Source organism: Acanthisitta chloris, unplaced genomic scaffold, assembly GCF_000695815.1.
Source record: "Acanthisitta chloris isolate BGI_N310 unplaced genomic scaffold, ASM69581v1 scaffold183, whole genome shotgun sequence".
NCBI classification, from domain to species: domain Eukaryota; kingdom Metazoa; phylum Chordata; class Aves; order Passeriformes; family Acanthisittidae; genus Acanthisitta; species Acanthisitta chloris.
In genome coordinates this window covers 47,542-64,484 of record NW_008664133.1, presented here as the reverse complement: position 1 = coordinate 64,484, position 16,943 = coordinate 47,542, and the positions used below count along the sequence as shown (strand labels likewise).

General features: G+C 38.2%; 1 protein-coding gene across 2 annotated transcripts in view; it reads right to left on the bottom strand.

Annotated features, from left to right (window-relative positions):
* The window catches only part of GALNT1 (polypeptide N-acetylgalactosaminyltransferase 1), a 66,676-nt gene that overhangs the window by 27,355 nt on the left and 22,378 nt on the right, over positions 1–16,943 (bottom strand). Inside the window, exon 3 of one of the 2 annotated variants that reach the window (XM_009071195.1) lies at positions 11,922–12,096. In XM_009071195.1, the coding sequence (XP_009069443.1) occupies positions 11,922–12,096 (175 nt within the window). The remainder of the gene's footprint in view (positions 1–11,921; positions 12,097–16,943) is intronic. The other variant, XM_009071196.1, reaches the window with a different exon arrangement.

The window sequence follows — 16,943 nt, the reverse complement described above, 5'->3', positions numbered from 1 at the left end:
AAAAATGTCAGACATTTTAAATACAAGCAGAGAATTACTGTCCTATTACCTAAAGACATGGAAAAGAATAGGCCAGACTGTTAAAATATGATCAAGACAAAAAGCCTAATTAGTCTACATTTCTTGATGTATACATTCCAATACTCAAAACAATAATGCTCTTCATTTCATAGCAAATCTCTTTCTCGTGCACTGAAAACCCCCTTGCAGCTGCATTAGCCTTGTATTCTTCCCTAGTATTTGATTTCTTGCTATCATGTAATTAGGAAATTGTGCTGGTTTTGGCTGGGGTAGAGAGAATTTCTCCACAGTAGCTAATAGGGGCTATGCTTTGGATCATGATGAAAACAGCACTGATAATTCAGTGATGCTTTTGTCCCTGTTGAGCAGCACTTACACAGAGAAAAGAACTTCTCTGCTCCACCTCACCAGTGAGGGGACTGGAGGTGCACAAGATGTCAGGAGGGGACACAGCTGGGACAGCTTACCAAAGGGACATCTCATACCATATCTCATCATGTTCAGTATATAAAGATGGGAGGAGAAGGAGGAAGGTGGGGACATTGGATTGTTTGCCTTCCCAAGTCACCGTGACATGTGTTGGAGCCTTGCTTTCCTGGGGATGGCTGAACATCTTCCTGCCCATGGGAAGCTCTGAATGAATTCCTCCTATTGCTTTGCTTGTGTGCATGGTTTCCCCTTTTCTGATTGAACTGTCTTTACCTCAATCTGCAAGTTTTCTCACTTTTACCCTCACAATCCCCTAACCATTGTGGGAAGAGTGAGCCAGTGAATGCATGAGGTTCAGTTGTTGGCAGGGGTCAAACGACAACAGAAATAATGTGGAAAATTACACTGGAAATAAAATTTAAATTATCAAAGATTTTAATGTCCCACCAAAATCAGATCTGAGAAAAAATAATTCAGTTTAGAAGCTATACTTTTAAAAGCTGTTTTACAAAGAATCCATAGGACTATAAAGACATGACTTTGCTCTGACCTCTGTAAGATGCTCATACATATTCTTCACAGAACTAATTCACATCTTTTTGCAATATTGCATCATATATTCAGAACACTGAGTACTGCATTCTGCTCTGGGGTCTTCAACATAAGGACATGCTCCTGTTGGAGCAAGTGCAGAGGAGGGCCATGAAGATAATCGGAGGGCTGGAGCACCTCTCCTACGAAGACAGGCAGAGAGAGCTGGGGCTGTTCAGCCTGGAGAAAAGAAGGTTCCAGGGAAACCTTACAGCAAACTTCCAGTACCAAAACAGGTTGAGTACTGCATTCTGCTCTGGGGTCTTCAACATAAGGACATGCTCCTGTTGGAGCAAGTGCAGAGGAGGGCCATGAAGATAATCGGAGGGCTGGAGCACCTCTCCTACGAAGACAGGCAGAGAGAGCTGGGGCTGTTCAGCCTGGAGAAAAGAAGGTTCCAGGGAAACCTTACAGCAAACTTCCAGTACCAAAACAGGTTATAAGAGAGCTGGAGAGTCTTACAAGTCCAGTACCAAAACAGGTTATAAGAGAGCTGGAGAGGGACTTCTTACAAGTGCCTGTAGTGACAGGACAAGGGAGAATGGCTTTAAACTGAAAAGGGTAGATTTAGATTAGATATTAGAAATGCTTTATTGTGAGGGTGGTGAGGCACCAGAACAGGTTGCCCAGAGAAACTGTGGATGCTCCCTCCCTTGAAGTATTCAAGGCCAGGTTGGATGGGGCTTTGAGCAGCCTGGTCTAGGGGAGGTGTCCCAGTCCATGGCAGGGGGGTTGGAACTAGGCAGTCTTTAATATCCCCTCCAAACCAAACCATTCCATGATTCTATGAGAAGAGTTTGGCCCAGTTATCATAACTACATAGTTAGTCCTAGGTCCATATCTCCCCAAGAACACATGGCAGTGTAGCAGGTCTGAATCCTTCATAACTTGAAATTAAGTTTAATGGGCTAAAAGCAAAGAAAGGTGGACAGATCCTATCTTATATCTGTATAACACTGCTAAAAAAAAGAACAGTGACAGCAAAATAAATACATGTTGTTGTCCTTTACACCCTGTAGCCATATTTCAAATATTTAAATCCATTACAAAAGCTTTTAAAATTAAACACTAAAAGCAACTATGAGTTTTGTTGTGCTTCTCTGTTATTGTGACTCTTTGTGAAGGTGTTAATTAAATCTCTGGATGTTTGACACAGGGAGATATTAAAATAAAAAAATCTCAGAGAACATTATTCAGTGGATTAAGTATAGCCATTGAAAACTACCCAATGCTACTTCAAATGCGTCCGGAGACTCTCTGAATAAACTGCTTTCCTATTTTTTTTTTTCAGCCCAGGGTACAGATAGTCCACAGGAGACATTACAAAAATAACCAGAAGCGACATCAAATAAGGCAATTCTGTCCAAATGAAATTAAGCCATTAAATCTCAGAGTTTAATTGCTGCTTCAGCACAATCTTGCACGGGAAGATAGATTTTTGATTTTGCACTTTCTACAACAACACAGCCATACACACTCCATCCTCCTCCACATCTGGCAGAACTGGAAGCCTCTCCTCTCTCACGCCAGTGAAAGACTGAGGAAAAAAGTGTACTTCACCACTGCAGGGACTGAAGAAATCTACCAGGTGATTGTACAAGATCCTACAATTGAATTCATCAGATAGGTATCAGAAGAATTTCACTATCTGCTCTGCTCAGTGTCTAACTCAGGGATCAATAAGGCTTAGCCACTCTAGCCATCAGCACATCCAAGATGCAGACACACTGCAAACTCAGGACATCACCCTTCACTCTTTCAGTTTACTGTTCAGTCTTTGACAAACAAGTCCAAATATTACCTTAAAAGAATGCAACTGTGCAGCTATCATTACACAATAGCACTTGGCATTTTATCAATATTATGAAATTGTATTCATGGATCAATTTACTTAGAAGTTATTCCTAAAACCCAAGATTGAGTGCTACATGTGTAATATTGTCAAACCTTGAAAGACCAATATTTACAATGTTAGTAGTGATCTGTTTGCACACCCTTCAAAGTCATGGTAAATCATTTCTGGAAGTAATAGGATTTAATATTCGGATACGCTAGAATGTGCTGCCCAGGGAGGTGGTGGATTCACCAACCCTGAAGGTTTTCAAGATGAGACCGGATGTGGCACTTAGTGCCATGGTCTAGTAACCACAGTAGGGTTGGACTTGATGATCTTTGAGGTCTCTTCCAACCCAGTTGATTCTATGATAGTTCTTAAACACTTCTGTTTCATAGGCTAAAATACAAATCACACTCCAAACAAAGCTACAAACAAGGTAGAGGTCTTCTAGGAAACCAATGATACACTACCATAATGTTTATGCAGTAAGACACAATGAGGAAAACCTCGTTCACTGAGGCAAAACATGAAAAGAATTTTAGATCATTTTCTAGTAAGATGGGTCAGAATTATATTCTGCATTAGAAATAAACGCTAAATTTCTAAACACTACCAGGCAGATCTCTACCCCTTCTGATGCTGCCAACAGGTTATTCACCACAGAGGAGCAATGAGAGAACAAGTTAACATTGGAACATTTTCTTTTAACATGGGTTTTTCAAAACAAGGCCACTCATGCTTACCTAATCACAAAAATGATTAGACTCAGACACTTCCCGAGCCATTATCACAAAAATGATTAGACTCAGACACTGCCTGAGCCATGATTTGCTACACCTGATAACTCCCAGATTCCACCAGCCTTTCAAAGAAACAAGTCACAAGCAATAATTTACAGCTCAAGAACATTAACAGCAGCAAAACACGTATGCAGTTCTTGTTTTCTATCCCAGTGCACACAGTCCAGAGCATTCTGATAAAGGACAGAGATGGAACACAAGTAAAAGTGCCTCCTGTGCATTAAGCAGCTCAGTTGGGAAATCCCAGTGGATCTCAGACTGGGCTTGTACGTGCAGTAAGATAACACAATGCCAATGCATTTTTGAAAGCTGTGCTAGCAACAGATTGGGGCAGGAAGGGAAGCATGTTTAGTCATCTTACAAATTTAGTACAATCTCTTATCTTGCATACTACAAACAACAGTTATAAATAAAAACTGCAGTTATAAATAAACTGCATCTCAGAACTTAAATTTGACAATGACACATAGGAATAATCCAAGTCTTGCTGAAAATCAGGTTAGAGCTGAAGTTTCGAGGAAATACTACACAGCACAGCCCCTGTAATGAATCTGTTTAATATTACTGATGCAGTACAAACAGCATAGCCTTCAGTATTAAAATATATTGAGTTTATCTGGGAAGTAACCATTGGTGTCCTTAGACTTGAACACACACTTATTTTCCTTTGAGGTTACAAAAGTTAACTCCAGATTGATAGAAAACAAAATCAGATGATCTGAACTCCTCTCATGAAACCTCAGGCTTTAATTACTGATATCTGATGAATATCACTGCAGTGCCATAAAATGTCACTATTCCATCGTTTACCTGTCCATTTGCCTTAAGTTATAGCCTGCCATGAAGTTAATGTAACAAAGCTGAGGCACAGCTATGCCCAACAAAAACCTTCTCTCTACTTAAATCACGGTTGAAACCAGTTTTGAAATAAGACTCCCAGAGTCACCCTGAAGCTGCTGAGACTGACCTACATTTCTATCAGAGAACGCCCTGTAGCAGGGCGGCAGAGAAAGTGTCAAAACACTACAGCAAGAACCACCACAACTCAAGTCAATGGGTGTGTTTCTGGTAAACACAGACTTAGTCTTTCCTGGATGTAAGCAGCAGCCTCATAATATCTTTTGAATTAGGGTGTTAATGAATGTGCTTCATACATAAATTTTGAGAATGCTCCAAGCTCCCAAATTCATAGAATCATAGAATATTAAGGGGTTGGAATGGACCTTACAGCTCATCTAGTCCCATATTCCCTGCCATGGGCAGGGACACCTCCCACTAACCAGGTTGTTCACGGTTTTATCCAGCCTGGCTTGGAACACTGCCAGGGTTGGTGCAGCAAATTGAAGACAATCAAGCTGGATAAAGACCTAATTTTCACACAGAAGCAACAAAGCTAACAGGACTAAAAAGCAATACTTTTGAGAAAGACGGAATCACTGGCTGTCATAACATGCTAAACCATGTTTCACTACACAGACTTCGTGTACAACCACAGCTTTAACTTGCGGCCCCACAAAGAGAAAGCACTGCAGATAAGGTTGCAACAAAACTTCACACTACCCTGAAGCTGCTTCTTCCAATCAAATCAGAACAATTCAGTTTAGAAAGAGGTCTTCATTTCTATAATTCGTATCACAGCTCCAATTAATCTTTCTGAACAGGTGACCTGAATGCAGGCAAATCCCTTATTCTTATTTAAACATTTAAATCCAGCCTGCTTAATGTCTGCCTTCAACAGTATTACATAATTTACCTGACATCAAGAGTATGAAATTTTCCTTTCTTCTGATCTCAAAGATTTGGATATAAGAAAGGTCGCATTATCTCATGAGTCAAGTAGAAATCTTCTTTAAACCCTGAAAACAGAATCCAAAATGGTCCTTAAAACCATTGTGGTTACAGAATTCAAGCAGAACTTCACACAAAAAAAATTATAGCTGCAATTGACTATTTTCCTTATCCTGAAAGTGATCACAGGAAAGCCTCTCTTGACAGAAGCAAACCCAATTCTGTTCTCAGAGATGGAAATTGAACCTTAAGTTCTCTAGACAAATTATTTTCCAGACCTGACCTATCTATTTGAATAAAGTCCAGGATACGGCTGCTCATCCAAAACAGATGAGCGTACCTAAGAAGATTGCAATTAAGAATAAGATTGCCAGGTGTTTGTGCATATATTCATATGTCTAGAAAAACCCCAAAACAAAAACAGTTTACAGGAAGCAGGATGATTTTTAGAGTGACATATATTCCCCTCTAAGCTTTCTCTAGGAAAAAGATTTATAGGTAGTTTCTTCCAGCTAACTCACTAAGTCAATGTGAACAATTCCAAATGTTGATTCTACAGTCAGCCAGTAACAGCTATATGCACCATATATTCATATGTCTAGAAAAACCCCAAAACAAAAACAGTTTACAGGAAGCAGGATGATTTTTAGAGTGACATATATTCCCCTCTAAGCTTTCTCTAGGAAAAAGATTTATAGGTAGTTTCTTCCAGCTAACTCACTAAGTCAATGTGAACAATTCCAAATGTTGATTCTACAGTCAGCCAGTAACAGCTATATGCACCAGCCAGATTTTTTTTCCTGCTTGAAAGAACTGTAAAAGTCCTTAATACCTCACGTGCTTTCAGACTTCAATGACATTGCTGAAAGTTATACTGCTGGTGTCAGGTCAGCAGATTTTCTTTACAGATGCCAGGTTAATTATCAGCCTGGATTTTTAGCTTATATCAAAATATTGAATGAACTCCTGAAGTGTTCCACCACCTATGTTGACAACTTTGTTCTTTTTTATTACCTTTACCATCACTATGACCTGAGCTAAATGAACACCAGAAGTTCACAAAGCATAACACAATTTATGGAGCTATTTAAATTCCCGTAACCTTATGGGGCTTTTAACACAGTTTCTGTAAGAAAGGTTTTTTCTCCATCATGTTCCATCTAATCCAGTGTGACTGTGGGCTGCTGCCAAAAGCAATAAACCCACCTTATTCCATTACAGTTTTGTCTCATCTCCTCCTGTATAACCTCCAGATCTGATAATAATACAGCTGTTCTGTGTGTTGCTTCAGTTTGCTGAATCAACAAAATACACTTTTTTCTCCTTTTTGGTGTGCAATCCTTCATCCAGTCCGTGAACATCAAGGCCACACAATTACCAGGATCAACAGAAGCTGTGAGAAAACTCCTTTTGTCTGCAGTCCACATTTAGACCATATTAAACTAAAACTGCTCCCTTAGCTATTCTCCTGAATCAGAATAGTGAAAAGCAAAGAGAGCACACCTTCACAAGCCTTGTATAGTAGCAAATACCTTGAGTGCTGCCATTTAAAAACCCCACAAAATGTCAAATTTGAGCTCCAAGAGCACATTCTTGCATGTGTGTGCCTTTACTAGTTGTACTACGAATAAGTTTACTCAAACTATTTTCTTCACATAGAGATTGTGTTAGTTTTACGAGTGCATTATATTATGATTCAACTGTAGCATCCTAAACTGTACAGCAAATCAGTTTGCTTTGAGAAGTTAAAACCCCAAATTCCAGCCTATTCTCACATGCATATTTCATATTTAAAATCAACATTACATTTTTAGAGCATCAATATGAAAAACAAATTGCAGTCCCGTAAACTGAAAAGCATTATATTGTACCATCTAATTAACAGTGCCTAAATCTAAAGCCTAAATCTAAATTATGTTCTTTTTAATCAAAGATATGGAAAGGTCCTGGAAAACTACTTCTTTTTTTCTATTAAGTGGCTTAAAGTCATAACTTGTATGGATTTAGACCCAGTTCATTCAAATACATAGGGCTATGCAGCTAAAAACTGTGATTACGCCCCAAAATGATCTATACCACTCTAAACACCACCACGCCCACCTGCCTGAATATAGTTTGAGAAAAGGATAGTTAAAAGATCCCAAACTTTATGCAGAACTAACTGAGGTATAGGAAGTTAATTCTGGCAAAATTATACCAGCTAAGGAAAAAACATCAAGAAAGATCTTTCATGCCAAATTGTATAGAACCTGCAGCTTAGGAGGAAGAGTTGCTTAGGTATCAGCAAGGAGTGTGGATATCCATCCACTCCTCCATGCTGCAGGTCTGCTTAGTGCTGCCCATCACTTTTCCAAGAAATCTCAACCTGCAATATATGACATCCTCCTAGTCCTGCATGACAAGTTCCAGTGGGGACCAGAGCTTGCACAAACAATATCATTCTGTCCCAGCTATGCTCCCATTGTTTCCAGCCTTGACTGCTTGTGCCTGAAACAGAAGAGTCTTTTAAAGAGCCCTTTTCAAGTGTAAAAACCTCAGAATCTGGTTTAAACTCTCACATCAGGGACACAAATATCTACCTAAATGTTTTACATATTCCACGAATTATTAAATTATGAATTCAGGCTGGGAAGCTCAGCCTCAGAACAAAATACTCATTCTGCATTTTGCAAAGCAGCTTCTAAAGTCACATCCAAAGGCATTGAGAGCAAAACCAAGTCACAGGACGTGCAAATTTCATGCTTTCAGCCACACCACTTTCCAGCCTGAATACCAGTCTAAGGCACATAGACACAGCTGAACACGTATTTTAGTCATTGACACCTATTTTATTCATCACCACCCTCATCTTCAGCAAAATCAAGGCAAGACTCTAGTGTTCCTAATCATCCATCTTTTACTCTTTGCTGTCATGTCAAGCCCACAGCTGCATATTTTCCTGGCATCTGTGAATCAACTCCCACTTTGATGACTGATTCACAGACTAGAATAAGATATGCTTATAAGAATTATTCTATTAACAACTTAAAACCTATCTGGTTTGTTCAGCTGCTTATTCCCCTGCAACAGCTTTCATCCAGAGGTTGTGGCCCTGTCCTTTATATTAGTTTGTTACAGTAACATGCCCCAGTCCAGATTGAGGGAAATATTCAGGCTAAAAAAACCCCAACTTCTGGTTTAGCTTTTTCTCTTGAGCAAATCACATTCAGCTGGAATAATGAGAAAAGTAGAATAATGTTCCCAGTTACAGATACAAAGTGACTAGCAATTCAGGCACATGTCAATGATTTCAAAGGCATCTACGTGCGTCAGTAATTTTGTGCCAAATAATGAAAATAAATATAAACCTGTTAATATGACTGGGGCACAGCTCAGCAGAACAGACATTTCAACTGCTGTATATGTCTTGTATCGAGGAGCTCCCTTAGCTGGAGAAGTGCCTAGAAGTTATTAAAACAGCTCATATTTTTGCTCTTCTAGCAAGGGAACAAAATTTCTTGGCCAAAATATAAACAGCATGCCTGGAGTGTGCTATCTGTGGAGATTAACCTGTGAGCACTCAAGGACTGAGTACATACACCAACACACTTGTCTTTGCACAAATAACAGGGGGGTTTTATCAAAACTAGAAATTAATTGAAAGATCATGTCTACTACTTCAAAAGTTGCTCTCCAGCTGACAGGTCATGCCATTCCCATTAAATACATGTGGCAAATTGGTCCTGGCACTCTTAATTCCACCAGCTTTTCAATGATTAACCGTAAGGCAAAAATTCTACAGGCTTCTGTACTTCAGAAAAGCTGACATGCTGGAGAATTAGAGACTTTGAAATAATCACATCTTCCCACCATACCACATTAAAGGAAGCAACCCACAAAATTTGTGAGAAAAATAATTACATGGTTGAACAGCTAAGTGTGCCTTTGAACATACCCTGCTTTTTCAAAACCTTGATTGAAAGTGCTACTGGCAGCTGTGCTGTAGGCACATAAATGTGGTAAGGAATGATTAAAAATTACCCACTCTCCTTCTCCCCAAACTATTTCCATTTTACCAGAGACATAGATAGAACAAGTTATAACAGAAGCCACTCCACGAATGCAGCACAAAGCGTTTCTGACCATTAAGTATTTTGCCTAATCAGATAAATACTTAAGACGCACACACCACACCAAAGTGTATTCTGAAAATCGTCACAGTGTGCTTGAAAGTAATACTAATCCACACGTACAGAATAACATACATTTGCCTTGTGAACACAGTATTATTCTCATATTTGCTGGGGAAATGTTAACACAACAACTTGTTAATTAGCATGACATTATAAGTACATGGTGAAAAGATGACAAAAGGAAGAGATTTTTGGGAAGCATTTTTCTCTCCAAATCTACTAAAAATGCACAGAACAAGTAAATGTTAGAATTTTGGCAGGAATTTACAAGAACAGAAAATCCAACTCTGCCCTGAGACTTCACCTGAAATTTTATTCTAAGGTTCCACTTTCACACACAGAGTATAGTGACAGTATTGAATCCAAACAAACAGAAAAATAGAAGCAAATGTAACATTACAAAACTTTTAACGCACATCTTGCTGCAGAGCACAGTAACTGCAGAGCATAGCCAAGGGTGAAAGACAAAAATTTCCTATAGCTCAACTTGATTTCAAAATTGTTATTTCATTCATCTGCAATCTTGAGTGATACTTAGGTAATTATTTTTTAATAATTTATACCAATTTCCCTTTTCATTTTGGATAATTCAAAGCCTTAGGCTTCACAAAGCTTACAATTAAGTCAATTTTTTAGATCCACCATTTTCTTACCTTTGTACTTACACGATGAAAATGGTAAAACAAATACACCCACCATTTTCTTACCTTTGTACTTACATGATGAAAATGGTAAAATAAATACACATGAGTGCTGAAAAAGATGATGTTTAGTTTCTTCCATACTTCAGGCTCATAATGAAGAATTTACTCCTGTTTGCCTTCCAAATAACTATTGTAGCTATCCCTTCCCCAAACTTTTGTTAATTCCTTACACTAAGCTCTCTCAGAAAAACATGCTGAAATCATACCACATCAGCATCCCAGCTTGAAATGGCTGATTTTCCTTGCAGCTAAAGCAAGCTGAGCATGCTAACTACACGTTCCTACTCCAGTGGAAGTTACCACTTTACAGTGAGAGAATTTCTTATCCTATAGTGTGACAAAAGGGGCAGACACTACACATGAATCTGCACGAATGCCAAGAGATCCCATTGCCAAGTTACAACCATAACCAGAGCAGTAACATGAGAGAAAAGACTCAACCCCTCCCCTCCCCAAGCAACATCCGTCAGTTGGGAAAGAAAACCCTGCAAGTTCATGATTTGCAATGTTTTGCTATACTGAGAAACAGGCAAGTAGTGACCATAAAATCTGACTAAAAATGTATCTGAAAATCAATTGAAAAGTTACATTAATTCAAGCTTGTAGAATCAGATTTTGAAAAATATGTCTCAATTATTAAGAGCATCAGCACTACCAGGAACTCGCATGCTACGCAGAATCACTTTCATCACAACAGATGAAGGTACCTACAGACCAGCTCTTTATCACTCATTAAAAATGAAAAGCAGCAAGAGCTTCATCTCATTCTGTTAATATTATCTTCTGAAGTAGGAGATGAAAACAAATTCATCCAGCAGCTAGGACTTGTGTATATAGCAGCAACAGCAGAGCTTCTAAAGAAATGGGGTTTCTATGCAGATAATTTGGAAAACATTGTTTCATGAGCTTTATTGAACTTGAATGTCCCCTTCATAAACAAGAGGGGATGGGCTGGGGGGAGTCATCAGCTACCCTGTCAGAGTAGTCCCAGGAGAGAAAAGCAATCTTCGCTTTCTTTAAAACAAGGCTACAATTTTCTCTTTAATTACTTATGCCTCAAATAGCTCTGAAAGGATCTGAAAGGATCAATATTCCAGAAGCAAGATCAAAACCAAACCAGATGGATATTAGAAAACATTATAATGCAATCTAAATGAGGCTTTGCACATTTCATTAGGTAAGAAAATTTTAAAGTATTTCTCTCATCACCCAGTCTTTTCTATTTTGTATAATGCAGAATTTTAGTCTGCCTCATTACAAGCAGTGCATGAATTTTTCAAATAAGCGATTTTTTTCCTGAAATGCAAAGTCTTAAGTTTACTTTGTTTTCCTTCAACCAAATTACTTTCTATTCCCTGAACGGGCTTCATACTTGTAATCCAATTCAAAGTTAAATAACACTGAACAAAACTGGTTTCTGCTGTTCAATCTTATTTTACAAATAAGTGTCTTATATACAGGAAAGTCTCATACTGTTTGAACATTAATATCTTACAGAACTGAACTGTTGGTTTGGATTACTCTTTGCACACTCTTCATTTAAATAGAGTACAATTTTGATACCACACAAAGCACTTACCCTTCTAACCTGACATCAGGTAAAGATCTGTTGAGTGCTATCATTTCACTTGCCATTAAATTAAATTGATTAATTTTAAACATTTCTTTCATTTTTTCTTGCTCCTCTTTCGGAATGACCACAGGCTTCCCCATCTCTCCAGGTCCTTCATGTGGTTTTTGTACAGGTTCTGGAACTAAGAACAAATAAAACATTATTAACAATTTCTATGCTCGAATTTGTATATACTTTATTTTCACCATAAGAGTGTTCATGTTTAAAACAGTCCTAAACCCACCAGGTTTTGAAAGAGAAAACAAATCTTCACATTTGGGAGTTAAGAAGTAACAGAAGTAGTTATGTGCTACTCTTGGACATCACAATTCACATGAAAAAACAATAAGGAGTTATTTGTATGAATTCCTACATCCTAACTGACTCTACTAAAGACTCTGTGAAGGAAGATTTACTTTTCCTGAAAAACCTGTGTGTGCAAGAAAAATCTGGGATATAAATGAGGGGAGACTTCATAGCAGTCTACAGCTTCCACACACAAGGAGAAGCAGAGGGACAGGCACAAATCTCTTCTCTCTGGTGACAGGACCCAAGGGAATGGCATGAAGCTGTGTCAGGGGAGGTTTAGGTTGGATATTAGGAAAAGGTTCTTCACCCAGAGGGTGGCTGGGCACTGGAACAGCTCCCCAGAGAAGTTGTCACAGCACCAAGCCTGACAGAGTTCAAGATGCATTTGGACAACACTCTCAGGTACAATGGGTGACTCTCAGGGATGTCCTGTGCAGGACCAAGCGTTGGACTTTGATGATCCTTGTGGGGCCCATCCAACTCAGATCGTTCTGTGATAAATGTCTGCTTTGGAACAGCAAATGTTCAATTAAAGTTAAAGTGTAGGTTTATATTTATTTCCACATATTTGACAGAATGACATAGGCAGTTACAGTTTAGCAAGAACTTATCTTGCTTTTAGTAACATTAGTTTTAGTCAACAAAATTACATTTTGCAGTTTAAAGCTAGTACTCAAAACTGTAACACCTAACATCGTTAAACCAATATAATCTTAAATATCAAATGTCTGACCAAATTGAGGAGGGAGAGAGGGAAGAGAGAAAGAATTCAGATTTGTGACCTATTTGGGCTTTTTTACAAAATACATGAAAAAAACCAAACATTTTAAAAAATGGTACACTTCTCTTTACAAGTACCCATCTACTTTTCTCATGAACAGAAATACTCAAATACTTCATTGGAGATCAAATTCAGTAAAAATTTTAGTTAAATAAAATAGTAATTTAAGACCTAAACAGAGGGACAAACAGGATGTTTTTTAAAAGAAAGGCATCAGATCCCTCAGAATTAAGCTGAGCTTCAAATTATCTTTAATTTGCACCTAGGATAGCAGAGTGTAATTAAAGCTTATGCTGAGTGCAAGTAGCCATGTAAAGAATAAAAATAAAATGTACGAAAAAAGTAAAGCTCAAGCCTTGCATTCTTACTGAAACACTAAGCCTTAAAAATATATATTACTAATACCTGAGACTTTTTGCTAGTCTGCATTCAGCATTAATCTGTTACAAGCACAATGTGTCCCTTAAGAAATTTTCATTTTCAAGTACCTAAAGCAATTGCACTAGTTGTATTCACAGAGCAACTTTTAGCCAAGAAAATCCTCCCACCACAGAGGTGCTTTCTTTTTATCCAACTCCCCTTGGATGCCAGTTGAGCTATAAAATTCTAGAAGTCACAAGACAGCCACTCATACACTGAAAATCAATAGAATAAGAATGTTCAAGCAGATCCTGAACAGATTGGCCTAGGCACTTGTTTTAGCCATGGGCTAAACTGAGCAAGCAGTTTGCTTTGCGTCTTTGCCTCTTAGGAAGGTATGGTTGAACCTGCACCAAAACTTGCTGATTTGCAATTGCATAACCTTTGAAACTAGAATTTGTGCCCTTTGGAGGGTAATTAACATAAAATTATTGCATACAATAAGGCAATTATTTGGACTTAATTTTATATGTTCAGCTTGGTATTATTACATGGGTTATCATAATTATTTTTTAAGTGTATAGTAATTAGCATAGAGGTACACTTAGAAAATTATTAACCAATGAGTGTTCCATATACCTAAAACAATTAAATGAAAACTATCAGAATATAGTTATATTCACCATGTTTTTCAGAATTCTGAAGTCTTATCCTACCAAATTATCTATTCAGAAGAAAAAATTACTTTCTTTTTCATTTACACTTCCAGGTGTTTCTTAACTTTCATTAAACCAGTTAAACTGAATTGACTGGAAACTTATTTCTCACATTTGCAGATCTTGCTGCTGGATGAGAGTTTAGCATATCAGTGACTTGGATCCAGGTGTAGAAATTCCATAAATTCATCAGCTGAATTTTTTAGTTTCATTAGTAAATACATACTACTTGGTTACACATTTTACCTCAGTAATTTCCTCCATTCTCCCTACAGAAAAATTCAGCAACAACTAACTAAATCCAGATATTTAGTGTAACTCACTAAATGCAAAGACAGCAAGCTTGGTGTGCAGGCAGGGTGATCGCTTTCCAAGAAAAGTTAACCACCTTCTCTCAGGTTTCTGAGAAATCATCTTCTCAATTTTTCTTATGGTTACCTGCTTTCCCACAAAAGCACACAGTTTTCATATAAACACATATGAACAACATTCTCCCAAAATGACTAATACACTTTGATAAGAATTCAAACCGCAGTGCTCTTTTGTCAGTTAAATATGAAAAAAATATTTCCTTTGAAGGACTGTAGATGTGTATTGATGACATACTTCTAACAAACAGAAATCTAATTTATAGCTACAATTTCAGAACTAAATGAATGACTTAATCGTCACCTGATCCAATAGGGAAGCTAGCAATGTTTTTCCAGATATTTCTTATTTGTATCGGTATACCATTAGTTTCAAAGACAGCTAGATCTCTTCCAGATATTCATTTAAAAAAATAAATCAGGAAGTCTTTATGTCTATGGACTACAAATTTCTTTTTTACCAGGCAATATGCATGATGAAAAACAGATACTTCAAAATCTAAGACCATCTAAATCCAGGAAAAATATTCTTCTGCGAGATGTCTTTAGGGGCCACAACCATGGCAAAGAGATCAATACCAAGTTCAGTCACCTTTGGAAGCATCACAACACCATACTACAAGAAAGCTGTTTGGACAGGTAAAAGTTCAGAGAAGTTTTGTCTCTTACACACACCTCAGCCTTAATAGAACAAGATTGATTTAAGATGAACAGTTTGCATTTTCAAAAATTAAATCTATAGTTTATATCTCGGGAATTGCTCACTTCTCTTGTGTGCATTTTTTTATGCAGGTGAGATTATTCAGAACCAAGACACAATTTAGAGATTTTACCTATACCAGAGGTCAAAATTCAGAACACAAAGCCTTGATTCACACTTGACAAAACAATCTCATTCTAGTTTAAATTTGTCATTGCCCAAGAGAAAAAAAGAGCATAAATAGCAAGGAACTGAGATTACAAGACTCTTGCAATACCACAAAACCAATCCCAGGCCTGAAAGATTTCCCCCTGCCCTGGGCTTCTAATCATTACACAAGTAGAATGTCCCCTGGGGGAAAAAAACAAACCGAACCAAAACCAAACAAACAAAAAGGCAAAAATATGGGTTTGAGCATTTCTAATAAACCATCATGTGCCAATGCTACAAGTTCCATTGCCATCATGACTTTAAGAAGCCTATTACTGGGGGTAAAGAAAGGCTTATTTGCTCTTCATTAGAGTTAAGGCCTCAGAGATGACATACAGGGTTCTTAGAGAAATAAGACGGAGCTATAAAAAAAAAATCTTTATTAGTCTGGAACTTGTTTACATTTACCAGTAAATTCTATCCCAGGCTAATCTAAACTGTAATGCCAATCCCTAACTGAAGACAGTAACTCTCAACTAGCTATCCTATGAATTTCAGGTACATAACAAGGATGATGCTTACTAAGGTTAAGATTTTTTTTTTTCAATTCATAACAACCTTTAAATTTACAGCACCAGCCTCCCATCAACAATTATTTACTCTTTGTGAAGTTGACTGATGAACCATCAGGACTTCCAAAAAGGGAACAACCACCCAGAGGATGTGTCAACAGAAAGAACACCTGTGACAGTTTGGTTCAGGGGTGTACAGCGTCCAGGTCAGTTGGGTAGCTCAGAGTAGCCGAGGCAACCTCAGAGCGGAGCACAGGGGATGAGCTCCTCTCAACCTACTCCCACTTCCCTGGGGTGGTCATGACAGAGAGGAGAAAGAGCAGCAGTATCAGCCAGGATGAGCACAGGCTCCCTCCCAACTCCCACAGATTGATGCTGGAAACAACACTGCTGGCTGTTCTGATCCCACTTCCCCAGGCTACCTCATAAAGCTACTACAGTCATCTTCTGCCATGGTGGAGGGAGTGGGCAATAGTTTAAGACCACAGCCAAATCATCCCACGCAATTACAGTCACCATCCCTCCTCTGGCACAATTTTGGTTCCCCAGTCCTGTACTAGGCCATACCAGGACACCTTTTCCATAGACATCTCCACCTCAGCTGTCTTACCTCCTGGTAAGTGGTCTGACCCTTTTCTACCTCCCCTATTGTCCCCTGATCTCCACATTTGCATCATTTCAACTCCCAACCTTTACACCAGCTGACACAAAGACCTTTATCTCCTTTATCTCACAGTTCCCCATAATCATGTACGCTGAGTTTTCCACAGATGCACAAGCCTTTACTATTTCTTATTTTGAGCAATATGTAAAACATAACAGCAGTGTACATACAACCCAATATTAGACACGTAAGCTGAAGCCCATGATTTAAGATGGTAGTATCTTAAGCCATCCATACCAAGAGGAAAGATTTTTCCCAAAGGCAATTTAGATCATGGCTCTTAGCCGGTTTTTGACAAAAAAACCCTCCTTCCATCTTTTGTATTAAGGACCTATGGAAAACATCCTTCTAACTTAATGAAAGCTTGAA